The sequence below is a fragment of the Bactrocera tryoni genome, unplaced genomic scaffold, assembly GCF_016617805.1.
Source record: "Bactrocera tryoni isolate S06 unplaced genomic scaffold, CSIRO_BtryS06_freeze2 scaffold_11, whole genome shotgun sequence".
Classification (NCBI taxonomy): Eukaryota; Metazoa; Arthropoda; class Insecta; order Diptera; family Tephritidae; genus Bactrocera; species Bactrocera tryoni.
The window spans coordinates 8,989,001-9,004,148 of record NW_024395824.1 but is presented as its reverse complement, the minus strand read 5'-3'; the positions used below and the strand labels follow the sequence as shown (position 1 = coordinate 9,004,148).

Genomic DNA, 15,148 nt, shown 5'->3' with positions numbered 1-15,148 from the left:
TTGTTACATTTTGGTCCGCCAGAGATTATTTCATCTCCTGGCAGGATCGCCAATTAAAAACTCCGTTTAGTTTTCGTGGGCAACTACGGGCAACTGCCCGTGGTCAACTGCCGTGGTCAACCCCCTGTGGTCAACTGCCTCGTTTTCTTTATTACATTTTCTTAAATACAATATTTTGCTTAAGCCTAGATACAAATATTAATCTTACATTCTAGGAAGTATATCTACAATCCACTTGAGATAGGACATATATGGACATATGTTACAAGTGGAAAGATTCATCTTACAATCTATGAGTTACATTTTTGGACCACCTAAGGCGGACAGTATTAGCAAAGTACACATAATGTTACTTACGGATACTTAATACGGACCATATGGGTCGTAAGTGTCATGTTACATATTTATGACAGATAAAGAATATGTTCATGTAATGTGAACTTGTGGTATTAACTTGCATGCATAGTACTATTTACAGTCAATTTAGACTTGTACATATATTTAATAATTTAATTTGATTTTTACATAATATACTACACCAATAAATATTTTTGTATTATGTTTCTTAGTAATAGAAATTGAATTTATCACAACATTGCATATATGTATATGTATATAAATATATTGTCTATCATATTAATCTTATTATCTGCCCATATGATTGCATGTATACGCATGTGCGCATTCAGAAATTCAAATCATGATTTTATCACTTATGTACATACATTATGTTCATACATTCATATATACTTATATGTACATATATTTGCATACATTGCCGAACAAATAATGCACAAGCATACAAACATACATATGCGTACACATGTGAATATGTCACCAACAAAAAATTTAAGCATTGTTCTACAAAAAAAACAATTGTCTTAATAGAATAAGCACCACAAGTCAATATGGCAGCCGAATTGGCGAAGGCCAAATGTAGTAAATTTTACAACAAAAACGATTTCATTCATAAACGCAAGCGCATATGCCACAAGCGACCTCGGTTCATTCATAAAAACAGACGCCGTAACATCTCTCCGAGCATGCCTTTGCCTACAAGCGTCTTTTCGCGACGATGGCAAAAGCTAAAAATCATAAATTGAACAACTTTCTGATGCTTCTTCACAGAAAGAAGTGACAAAAGTGGCAACATAGCCGTTGTCGATTTACAATATTTGTCTAAAATATTTTTCCGTGACTCGCAAAAATCTGCGTCGATATGTATTCACGCTCATACATATGCACACATATTTACGCTGGTTTGTTGGCGGAGCTGTACAGCGGCAAGGGAAGCGGTGACAATTGGCGGCCCTTCGTTTATTTTTTTCGGCACAGCTTGGATTTTCTATCATCACAAAAGTGCTGAACACAATGAGCGCGACAGACTGCAAGCGACATTTGTCAAATATTAGAATACACACGTTCTTTGGGACACATTTATTGAGGCAGCTTCACAACTATATAACTGTTTCCATAAGAACGTGTGTATTCGCACTCAATGTGTTCAGCACTTGACTCTTTGACAGAACGCAAGTTTCGGCCATTGGTTGACCGTGACAACGGAGATACGAAAGAAGCGTGCGACACTTGTTATTATGAATGTACATATGTACATATGTATGTATGTATATGGCTCGCATTTGCTTTCGTAAACATACAGACAAATGTGCCGAAGAAATAATATATGTGCATACATATGTATGTATATGCCATAGAAATTCTATTGGTGCAAATATGGAAATGATAACGAAATAATGCGAATATGCATATTTCATGAAGGTCATTCATTTTTTTAAGAAATGGAAGGAATGAATGGAAGTGTTTATATGAGCACATTTAAGTTCATTTTATAATAGACGAAATTAATATAATTATTTGAAATAATAATTTATTTAAAATTATTTTTTATTTAATTTTATCACATACAATTTTTACCATTCTTCGGAAAACAATGGTTCTTATAACACAAAGTAATCACGCATATGTGACAATGGTTCATATAATTCAATATAAGCATGAATATGTCACTCAGAGAATCGCCGCGCAATCGAACCGTTATACAGAATTCAATCAGAGAACTTAAAAGTATAGAGAAGGTGCAAAAAAATTTAACAAATTTAACTCCCTCTAAGTAGCATAAGAATAATTGAATAAATTTATGTGGTTCTTTGTTGAGTTCAATAGCAGAGCGATAACAATTATCTGAGTACAATGATCCACTATTCATGCAGTCAAAAATTTTGTCAATTTTCGAAAAAAATTCAACCGATGATAAAGCTACCGCTTGTGGACTTTGCTTGAAACCCGATGTATCGCAAATAGTTTTAATAGCAGCTTAAACTGTTTTGTTAAACACTTGCGTTGCAAATTTAACTCGCATTTTTTCAAATGAGTTTGGAAATATGTGTTGTCTAGTCAACTTTGGGCACATCTTCTTATTACAGTTTTCCTCTCGTTCCCACAACTCTTGTATGACTTTAAAACTTACAATACCATCGAGCGTTTTTAGGTCACACTTCAGCAATCCATTCCGTAACCACTTAGTCAAATATGGGAAATCAAACATAAAGTAAATGTTTTTCCCTTCAAAATTAAAATAAGGCTTTTCTGTACTAACCCCAAAATTAGAAAAGCATTTTCGATTAGACGATCCCTCATCGCAAGCTAGTACATTTATATTTATGCCAAAGCTACTTATCATTCTCCGAGTTTCTTTAATAATTCCACATAAAATATTTTAGGTTAATCCGTTCTCAGAAACAAAATAATTTAAAATTGAACTCCAATTAGAGAACATTGATTTCAGCATAAAAACGCATACCTGCTTACCAATTTTATTTGTTCTCTCGAAGCCTGTACATTCAAATCCGTCAATCAAATCCAGTTTTGAATTATTTCTTAATTCCTTTCGAATTGCCATTTCGTCCATCAAAAGTACCAAGTGATTTTCATTTTTTTCTTTTAATTCTAAACACATACTCTTGATGGAATCGATAGCGACATTTTTGATACCAGGTTGAAGGAATTTTATTGGAGCCCACCGATTTAAAGTGCTTATGTGTGGCAAATTTAAATTTAATTATTCCTTAGAAAGGAATAAGTTGGCTGTGAAATATAAAGTATATTTTGTGCCAAATATTTCACATCATCAGAATATTCCTTTGGCCAGGTGCTTACTAGCAGCTTGCAAAATGTTTTGGACTCAGAACTTTTATTTTTTAAAGAGTCAATTTAGTTTTGCTACATCCATAAATTTGCCTTTCCAGATTTCAAAACAGGGAGTTCCTTAGTTCTCAGCTTTGCTTTGATTTTTCTAAATTTCTTTAATAAATCGCTGTATTTTTTTCTATAAAAATTAGATATTCTTGTATTTTTTTTTTCACAGTTAATGCGACATCATCCCAGTGGGGTCGCTTCGAGGGAATATCTGGTTTCACAAGGTCTTCATCAGAAAATAAATGATCTTCATGCAAATTTAATGTTGGAATTGCATCATTTTTTTTTTAATTTTTTCCTGATGAACGTGCTGCTGAAGTGATTATGACAAATATTATACAAAGTTTTTCGTCATAATCTTCATTTGCAACATTGCATTTTTCCCGCCAAATTTGACCGAAAATAAGATCGGCAGCGGGAAATTTAAATAATTCTACTATTTTTATTTGTCCTTGTAGTATTTTGAATTGCGGCCATACCGTTGCAATTTCAATGTAAATACAAAAACAATTAAAAATTTGGAGTATGTATACAAATAAGTTTATTTGGAACAAGCCACGTAAAAATATTTGTAAAAATTTTAAATTGGGATCAACCACGTCAAAATATAGATATGTATACAAACAAAAATCAAAATTTGTTTCAAGCGCCAGGGAGCATACATCCATTCACGTAGAAGATCAATCGCATATTAACATATACATACATGCTCTAACCAGAGCATATTCAAAAACAAAAGTCAATTCAAAGCTAAAATTCTTTTGAAAAATACACTGCAAAGCGTCATTGCTTCTGCATTCTTGTTTTTACTCGTAAATACAAAAACAGACTTGATCGCAAATACAAACCATTGCTTCTTTCAAAAAGCCAACAACAAAAAACACGACATATTACGAATAGGCAACAAGAATATAAAAATAGGCGCGACGTTCCAAAACTTCAACTTCATGCATATTTTCGCAATGTAAAGAAAATGAAATTTAACATAATTCCGTTGTTCAAGTTCTGCTAACCAAATTCCCCCTGTTGCTTACCGCCCGCACCCGAAACTGAAATTTTGTCATTTGCCATGATGCGCATTCTATATTACTTCATATTCTCTGGTAGCACTTAGTCGTTGTAGATCTTTGGACGGTGCTCGAATTGAAGAACTAGACTGTTCAAAGTTGACAGGTAAAACCCCATGTAACATTGAAGCTTTAGAAGAAATGATTCGATTAAGAAGTAATAATTCGTAAAGTCGTCAATAGAACTTGGTCGCAAATAATATAACAATTAGTCAATGAAAGGTGAGGAGTAGATATTAAATGCTGCCTAATTATCGATTTACTTAACCCATACTACATGTCATAGTTCATATTTTAACAAATTTGGGGTTTCTCACATCAAACTAAAAAAATAAAAATAAATATAGTTAAAAAAAAATAAAAAACAGGCTTTTAAAACAGATCACTAAAAAGTGAAAAATAAATCCTGCATTATTGGGAGAAAAGCGTGGGGTGCTTGGTGCCATATTTTTCATACATCGAGCATTCCACGCTTTTCTCACAATAATGCAGGAATTATTTTTCACTTTTTAGTTTGATATGTTTTTAAAGTGTGTTTTTTTGTTTTTTTAAACTATTTATTTACTTGTTATTTTTACACTCTTACAATTTTAAACAGCGGATTCTTTAATTAAAAATGGCACACGTACCATTCATAAATTTTGGTTATTTTGAATCAACTAATCTATGCAAAAGCGAGTTGATAATTAAACTCACACTAGCACACGTACACAGGCACACTGTATAATGATTTGACGCACTTATAAGGATTAGGGAGCGCCCTCGTTGCACAATTGTTACTGTTCCACTTCCCTTTACTATCTATTTGCGCACTACGCGCTTCGATATCTCAATAATTTCAGTCGCTTCCCATTTCCCAAGCACTTAATTTTTATTTGTTACATTTTCGCCCCTACCTTGCATTGCGCTTTACATCCCTAACATTATAATGGATTAGAATTCCGTTTCAAGTCAACATTCGGATTCATATAATTCAATTTCGAAATTACCAACCAACCATAATTTACACTAACATCAGTGCACATTCAGTATATTGAAAACACAAACAACATTTTCTTTTGCCAATGAACACCCAGCTCCAGAGTCAAAGCAAAATGGAACGGACTCACCTGATAAATTTATCACAACCTTTGGCGAAACTAAAGTGCAAATATCTACACGCTTCTCATATATCTTCTCACTCTCGCTGGTCCGGATTTCAGGACATGAAGTAGCGTATTGTCCCATTTCATTACATTTTCTTTCCCTCTTGAATTGCTGCTCCCTTTGTGATTGTTTCCTTTGGCGTCCTCTCCCTTTTCCATTCGACTAGGGCATTCGACAAATTTATGGCCAATCTTTCGTCAACAGTGAAATTTCTCTTGGTACTTGAACTTTCTCCGCCTGGGCCGGTTACACACGCATCGTCTTCCATATTACAATTCTTAAAAGCGTAGGCCTGCAGTTGTTGTAGCTCATTGCTGCTTGTTACATTGGTGGTACATATCCGGCGCAACAAACTATTGTCGGTTTGCGCCATGTGTGCCAACGCTCCCGACACTGCGATTTCCTCCAAGTCTTTAGTTTTCCACTTGGTTATGCCTGCGAAACATAACTGCCTTGCATAAGCGCCTTGCTCAACACTATCACATGTGCCCCACCTTCGAGGGAAGTTTCATCAAAAAATCAGGTCCGTTGTACACCATGCAGAGTCATCCGCTCCGGCACAATAGAGATTAAACTTTAGCAAATCAACGTGAACAGGCTTTGCGTCTGCCACCGGTCTTGGTATCTGCATGGACTTGATTATGTACATTAGATTCCGGTTCTGTGAATAAAACGCTGCGAGGATCTGGAACGAATCTTCTCTTGTAGGATTATCCGATCCCACTTCTGATGTCGTTTATTTTGTTCGTAGACGATTCAATTATTTAGCACTTTCTACTTTTATTCTACTAAAGAACAATAACTTCACTTTATGCTTTTTATGCTTTTTACTACTAAAGAAAGAACAAGCACGAGCGCGCCGACATATCTAATACTGTGATCAAATTGAAAGGTGAATTTTGAAAGAGAGAACAGAGAAAAAAATTTACCAATTCGAAAAACACAAGAAGTATAAATAAAAAATATACCTGATCACAGTAGTAAATTTAAACGTTCTGGGTATCGTATTACATAAACATTAAATTGCTTACATCACTTATGCCGGTTCGTTGATAGCGGGAAATGTCGAGTCAGCATAAGGGCTCTAAGTAAAGTAAGCTAAGTATAGTTTAAGAATGAAAGAACATAATCAATAAAGAACAAGACGACAAACCGCTCAGTACGGTAAATCGGGGTATTTTTTATTCAACTAAAATACATTTTCTGTTAAAATAACAGAGATCGTAACTCGCGCCTCCCCTCTGCAACCAACCAATCAACCCACTCGTAGTGGCAACACAGTGAGCAACAATTATTTAGAAGAAATTTGGTATTGATCAACGTCATCTTACAATGCTGTACAGCACAGTCATCGCACCATAAAGGCAGCTCGTTTTAGTGCTGTCCAAAGCACGTTTGAAATCGACGAAGAGATAGTGTGTGTCGATTTTCGTTTCACGGGTCTTTTCCAAGATTTGGCGCATGGTGAATATCTTGTCGGTTATTGATTTTCCAGGCCTAAAGCCATACTGATAAGGCTCAATCAGTTTGTTGGCGGTGGGGTTTAGTCTATCACACAATGCGCTCGATAGAACCTTATATGCGATCTTTAGGATACTTATCCTACGGTAGTTGGCGCAGATTGTGGGGTCTGCCTTTTTGTGGATTGGGCAGAGCACAATCGGCATGCTTTCATCCGACCATATTTTACAAAGAAGCTGATGCATACTCCTTATCAGTTCTTCGCCGCCGGGTTTGAATAGCTTGGCCGGAAATCCATCGGTCCCCACCACTTTGTTGTTCTTTAGACGGGTAATTGCTATTCGAACTTCTTCAGGGTTGGGCAACGGAACGTCTGCTCCATCGGGTTCGCCTTCTCGTGGCGTTATGATTTCACTGGCTGCCAACAATTATTTAGAAGGATTGGCTAAAGAAGTGTTGCCAAAAAACTTGCGTACCAAATTTCGCACAAATATTTTAATTTTTAGATGTACGGACAACAAGCGTTGCCTTTTACATGAGTACCTAACAACAACCATACCTACTTCCCATAAATACAAATTTAAAATTTCATTATCATTATTTCGCTTTACAGAATGGAAATCAAGCTCTAATGAAGTTTTTCGAATAAAACCCTGCACAAATAGTGTCTTCGAAATACTCACGTCCTATGATAATGGAAATTGGACTATAGATTTTGAGGTCCTCAGATAAGGAAATTGATTTCTTCCCGAAAATATTGGTAAAACTTATAGAACAACTATAACAACTTTCCCTTGTAATGGTGCCTCGTTGAGTCCAAATAGGACAAAATCCGGTCAATACTAACATTTGCTCCTATATACCTAATATAAAGTTTTCCACCTTCTGGACTTTATACCGTGAACGTGTGAGATATCGTAAGGAAATTCAAAGAGCGTCGCTCTCTTATTATTGTACCCAATATGGATGAAATAGGTCAAATATTACACTTAGCCCCACTACATCTAATATACGAATTTCAAATTTCCCGTTAAATTTATAGCGTATACATATATCGGTAAATAAGTACAATTCCGCAGTAATATTAAGTAAACGTAATATAATAGTCATCCACAAACTATAATTAGTATATGGTTTGGACTATTTAAAATTATTTTATTTATTTTACCAGACTTTTTGTCAAATATTTCGGTCAGTGTGTTATCTTCATAAATGGTAAATGTAACGGGGTTTTCAATAGGGACGCTACGAAAGTAGACTGATAGGGATGTCAAACGACACCGTATTTTTTCACGCTCTTTTAACATTTCTCTTCAGTAAGGATTGCCATTTTATCATGGAAAGATACACGTTCCTACAGCGAGTCAAAATTATAAAAATTCAGTACTGAAATTTGGAGTCAGTAGTCTCAACATTAAGAGCGCCACGTCCAATTTTTGGTCGTCATAATCGTCCTGTCAGACCAACAATTGGCCGTCTAGTGGAAAAATTTGATCCACAGGCACAGTACAAAATTTTTCCGTGACAGTGAGGCAAAGAAGTGCCCCTAATGTCGAGAATATTGCTGGCGCCAGCGCAGGAAGACACAAATCAGTCTCACATACGTCGTTCTCAAGCGTTGGGCATTTATGTTACGTCGTTGAGGCGAATTTTACCAAAAGATCTTGGCCTACATATTTACAAAATCAAATTGACGCAAGAACTGAAGCCGCTTGACTACCAGAATCGTCGTATGTTCGTTAATTTGGCTTAGTAACAACTTGAAGATGATCCAGATTTTCATAGAAAAATCATCATCAACAGGACGCCACCAGCCACACAACGAATGTCAAAATCGATTTATTGAAAACCAAGTTTGGTGAACATTTTATCTCACGAAGTGGCCCACTCAATTGGCCGTCTCGGTCGTGCGATTAAACACCGTTAGACACGATTGATGAAATTAGTAAAAATAACGAACGTGGAATTGCATTGACCGGGAAGTCGTGAGCTGCTTGAGTCATATGTAAAAGAATCGTTTCTGGTCACTCCCAAGTGAATGGCGATCAGAGAACTTTCCCTACTTGCGTGAACTTCTACACATGACTCCATTGTCCTTTTTTTTTTTAAGAAGCAATAATCGCCCAATTGAACTTGGGCTCTGTACCAGGGAATTCAACCGTTGAAAAGAGACGACAATGAACGCAGAGGATGCCCCAAAGAGGCGAAAGCTCTGTTCGAAGTGGGTGCCGCGCACTTCATAATCGAACAAAAACAACAAATTGCTGATTCTGAGGAGAGTTTGAGTGCTCTTTAATCGTAATAAAATCGAATTTTTGCGTCGGTGTGTGACAATAGAAATATGCCATCATTTCACACTGGAGTCCAATCGACAGCCAGCCTATTGGACTGCACATGATGAACCGGTTCTGAAGCGTGAAAAAAAAAGAAATGTCGGCTGGCAATGTTATGGTATCAGTCTTCTGAGATGCACGTGGCATGATATTTATCAACTGATTAATGAGCAAGCTATGATCCGCTGCACTTCGTATTTGGTTGCAGTTCTGCTCTACCATTCCCAATATTTAGCAATTGTATTATTTTTGAGGAAGGAACACTTTTAAATTGTACGCATATACTTCATCGTTTCCGTTTAAATATGGCACTGCTCTGTGAAATGCTTCGAAAATATTCCTGTATATCTCAGGTCATAATTGACTTTTTTATCCATATTGCAGGTATTCCGCTATTTTTTTGTGTAAGGTGTCGCATTTGCGTCTTCGCCTAAAATCTAGCAAAATAGCCGCAATGCCTTGAAGACGAAAATATCAACGCAATTTTTTGTTGTGATATTAAAAAAATCTGATGAATTCGTCCTAAAAAAAACTGCATTGTTCAGAAGCAGCAATCAGTATAACCCAGATACTAAGTATGCATGCATACGAAAATTAGTGTTCTTCTTCAAAATTCGAGTTCGTAGATGGGGTAATCGGACCACTGCCACGCCCCCAAATCGCCATTAACCGAAAACACATAAAGTGCCATAACTAAGCACTAAAATAAGATATAAATCCCAATTTGGTACACAAGAATTGCAATAGCAAGGGACACCTGTGGGCAAATATTGTTGAAAAAATGCGTGTAGCCCGCTTTCTAATAAGTTTAATATATAGTAAATCTCCTAAACCATTTAAGGAGTCAGTAGGGTAATCTGACCTGTTTTTGACATTTTTTTTTGTAGAAATTTTTATTCTACAATAGAACTTTTTTCACATATCATGACATCTGTCGCAGAAATGGCTGGGTGAATGAAATGCGTTTTTTCACTGGCGGACACGATTTCTCATGTTTGGATCATCTGAAACACAAAAACCCAATTTATTCTTAAAAAGTACGTGAATGGTTATCGTCCCTACTAGAATCATGAAAAAATGTTGATAAATAAAAAAGTAATCAATGTTTTTGTTGTTTTTAATTTTTCCCCATGTTTTTTACATAAATTTTGTCATAACATTGTCAATAAATTATAAAAAAATATAGGGACGATAGCCAGGCGTTTTGTGAAAATTTAAAGAAAATTAAGCAAATCGGTTGAGTAATTCGACCGGAACCATGTCCGGCAGTTTAAAAAAGTATGTTTTGAGAAAAACGCGTTAAAGTTTGAGGTACTGAAAAAGCATACAAAAATGTGCACTCCGAGCGCTCCGAACGTCGAGCGGTATTATTATTTTTGGTCCTTTTTCGAAACCTTCCAATGGTAAAGTGGATTTCTACTTAATTCTAAGGGTATAAGGGAGCATAAAATGCAAAACCAAAAAAAAAATTTGGAAAAAAGATTAACCTACTGACCCCTTAAGCTATAATAACCAAATTCGCTAAGTACAGATCTTATAAGAACTCCTACCGACAGTGAAAATGTGATGAAATCGAAGGATAACCCCGCTCACTCTCCATATAACGGTACTGTTAAAAACTACTAAAAGCGCTATAAATCAATAACTAAATACTCCATAGACATTAAATCTTACCACCGAAATGGTTTGAGAGAGCTTTCTAGGAGCCGGTGTGAAAATTGGACAATGGGCGTGGCACAGACCACTTTTTGGTGAAGTCTCACATCTCGGGACCCGACAAACCCAATTCGACAAAAGTTAGTATGTGACACTCATTTTATATTCTTATGTGATATTGTGAAAATGGATGTTATCGGACAACAACCAGGTCTACTTCACATAAAGCACAATTTTAAATTCCACTTGATTCGTTCAGTTTCCACTACACAAATTAAGAAGCAATCAATATAACGGGATAAAAGTTTGCGCTAATTATGTCTTTAGTGTGTGCCACCTTACGTCCAAAAATTTCCCCAAATCCAACAAAAACTGTTCAAGTCCCTAGGTACCAAATAGTTAGGCCCCGGTATCTACAGTTGACTTTTGGATTAAAGGATAATCATTTTCTTATAATGGTATGTCTGTATGTCAAAAACTTCCGATGACTTTGTACCGCATATATCGGCCAATATGTGAGTTATCTCAATAAAACTGAGAGAGCGTGTTTTACTCATACCAGTTTGTGCCTATAATCGATAAATTTGAGCGAAACCCTTTATATAACTAATATCAGGATTTTCGAACATCCGGCTGACTTTACTCTATATGATTGGTTTTATTCCTTAAAGTATTTCCCTAGCTTTGATTGTTGCAAGTTGCAAGAGTATAAAATGCTCGCTTGCACCTGAACTTAGCCTTTCCTTACTTGTTAATAATTGGATTCTAGTTTTGATATTTAACATTATGAAAATTTTAACTGAAAAGCTAAATTTCTGTAAAACCATGTATACAAATTGAGCACTGGCAACATCGGCCAAATGTGATGAAGAGAGAACAACAATAACTACGTTGTCACTACGGAAAGGCGAAACGGAATTCACTAGTTGAATTAAGCGTAAAAGCACAACCAGTGAAAAACGTAAAATCGTGGCCCGAGTCAGCTGGCACGACCTATCTTATGGGCGCGCAATGTAACTGAACAGTGAAAAACGCCCTGCTCTCTTTGACGTGGGATGACGTGAGAATTCACAGCATTTGGATTTTTGCCGTAGAAACGTGGCAGCTGATTGCTCTCTCACAACCCATGGTTGCCAATATCGATAAACTGTAGTAATTATCAACTTTTATAATTCAATCTGTTCAATATGTTTCAATATGTTTGATATTTTCTTAAAATAACTCAAACTCAGAGTCAAATGCTATTATTTATAAATATATAAACTATTTTTAATAGTTTGTTTTCAGTTTTGATATTTTATTTAAAAAAAAATTGTAATTGAAAACAAAGATGTGTACAAAACTATATATGCGTATTGAGCAATGGCAACATTGTTCAAATGAAAACAAATAAAGATGGCTGACTTCTGCGTTTTTACCACGTTTTTCACTGTTCGCACGTTTTGCCGATGAAGAAGGAAACGTAGACCCGTGGCCCGTGTCAGCTGATACGACCTATCTTATGGGAGCGCAATGTAAGTGAACAGCGAAAAACGCTACTCCCTTCCTCTTTGCCGTAGGAATCCACGGATTGGATTTTTGCCGTAGAAACGTGTCAGCTGATTGCTCTCTCACAACGCAGGGTTGCCAATCTCGATATACAGTAGTAATTATAAAATTTGTCTTCAATATGTTTGAAATTTTCTTAAAATAACTCAAAATCAGAGTCGAATGCTATTATTTATAAATATATAAACCATTTTTAATAGTTTGTTTTCAGTTTTGAAATTTTATATTATAAAAAATTGTAATTGAAAACATATACATATGTGCTCAAAACTATATATGCGTATTGAGCAATGGCAACATTGTTCAAATGAAAACAAAAAAAGATTGATGACTGATTTCTTAGTTTTTACCACGGGCTCAACTTTTGACACATTTTGCTCGCTAAGGAAGGCAATTGAGGAAGGGAGTAGCGTTTTTGGCTGTTTCGGCTATAAGGCAAAATTTGCCAAGGATGCATAGTATGGCCGCATCCTAATGATAGAATTCGTACCAGGTTTGGCTAAATTTGATATAAATATGTGTATATTAGGGTGTGCTTTATTTCCAAGTTACAACTTTCGACGTGAATTATCGCAGCAAAAATGCAACGATGAACTTAAGAGGGTACTCTCATGTGAACGCATACATTTTATCACTTTTTAGGAAAATTTTTATAAGCGACAACAAAATTCAATCATTTTAATTTTTTAATATATTTTTATTTGTATTTTGAAATGAAAAAAAAAAAAAATTTCGTTTTTTACATTTTTAATATATATTTTTTTTAAACCAAAGTAGTCCCCAACAAAAAAAGTAGTTCACTGGTCATGGTGATAGCGGCTGTTCATGTTGTCTGAAATAAAAAAATCGAATTATTCAGTAGTTCTGCGGCTATCGTCCCTCCCAAATATAATCAATTTCATTAAAAAAAAGTCGAATTTCAACAAAAAGTCACGAAAATCTTTTTTTTTTCCTTAAAAATCGTTAAAAAAAAATATGAAAATATTTTCGAAAATAAACAATTCTGATAGGGACGATAACTATAAATGAGGCGAAGAACATACATATGTAAATTATAAAGCAAAGACCATGACAGTTTCATAAAATGATGATTCGAGAACAATGCGTTTACGACACGTCGGCGACTATAAGCTGTAACTTATCAGATACTATGAATTTTTCACAGCATGTTTTCAATAGGTTTTACTGTCAAAAAAAATAGATTACATGAGAACACCCCCTTAATTAAATTTTTGGCGATGAAGCTTCATGAAGGACCAGTGCTTAGCGATGGTATAGTGCAGGGGTGGGCATATTAGCCCTCAGTGACATTTTGCTTGTACATTTTGAGGGCTAGATGAGGGGATCATCGCGGGCAAACATGAAAAGGGAAGTGAGAGAAACGTATTTTACCACTCTATATTTACAAATGAGAGCAACGTATTTTGCTACACCATCCCTGCCAACCACGGCTACCCACTTGAGTCAAATATTTCAATACAGCTTCACATGTTTTCTCTATGCACTAACACCAACGCACATTTTCGGGTTATTTTTTGTTTACCTAAATGCTATGAAAAAAAGTTTGTTTCATTTCTTAATTTATTTGAATGAGTGCGAAGGAGAAAACATTATTGTCAAAAGTGACAATAGAAAATCCCAAAAGGGTAATAAAAAAAACGATTGAAAGACACATGTCGTTCGTGATCGTACCATCGTAAAGGAGGCTCATACAACAAGAAGGTAAGTAAATGAATTTTATGTGATTTTTTAACAATATTTGGAAAATAATTAGTTCATTTATTTTTATAGCTTTGGAAATCAGAACTGAATTGGAAGTAGCAGCAGCAGCTATGTATTTAATATATTTTATTCTTTCAGATAATATTAATCTTTTTTACAGATATTATTATCATTTTATACAATTAATCTTTCTTTTACAAATTCAATGTAATTATTATTTATTTTCAGGTGTTAATAATCTTTATTTTATTTTCAGGTATTTGTGTTTTATAATATTTTTACACTCTTTTATTTTCAGGTATTTGTCTTTTGTAATATTTTTACACTCTTTTGTAATATCTTTTGTCTTTTATAATATTTTTCCAATCTTTTTTTTTCAGGTTGTAATAATTCCTTTCTTTAATTAATCTTTTTTCAGATATTAATTATTTTTTAAATTAAACATATTTTATTTATATATAAATTATAATAAATTTTACGTAAAAATGTAAAAAATAAAATAAAATAAAATTTAAAAATTAAAAAGTTTTCTTATAAATTTTAAAAGTAGGAATTAAAAAATGCAACCCTGCATCAGCTGTTTAAAATGCAACCCTGCATCAGCCGTCGATTGAGGATATTAGAGCAGGACAGATATATTCTTTTATATGACACTGCTGAATGAGAGCAACAAAGATGTATGATCACATGTATACGTACGTGAGTGGGTAAAATTGCCGCTCGGCCTATGGCAAAGTACACATGATTCCCTTATGGATTACCCACTTTCTTACCCATTGATTATATGTTTTTTTACCCGCTCATGGTTGGCAGGGATGAGAGCGCGCGCATATATGGGAAGTTGCACTGTGGGTAATAACTGTAAAATTGCTTAACAATTTTAAGTTTCTTTGTAATTAGTATAAATTTATAAAATGTAAGACAAATAACAAAAAGTATAATAAATATTTTATTTTAGTAATCATTTTTTTAATATGTCTTTATAACAGCATTTAATTT

The 15,148-nt window shown here is 34.8% G+C and overlaps 1 protein-coding gene across 3 annotated transcripts in view; it reads right to left on the bottom strand.

The window, feature by feature from the left end:
* The window catches only part of LOC120779654, a 57,662-nt gene that overhangs the window by 30,437 nt on the left and 12,077 nt on the right, over nt 1–15,148 (bottom strand). Inside the window, exon 2 of one of the 3 annotated variants that reach the window (XM_040112012.1) lies at nt 13,224–13,259. The exons of the other annotated variants lie outside the window; for them this stretch is intronic. Within the exon in view, the coding sequence (XP_039967946.1) occupies nt 13,251–13,259 (9 nt within the window). The 3' untranslated portion in view covers nt 13,224–13,250. Of the gene's footprint in view, nt 1–13,223; nt 13,260–15,148 lie in introns of those variants that run through there. 3 annotated transcript variants of the gene reach the window in all.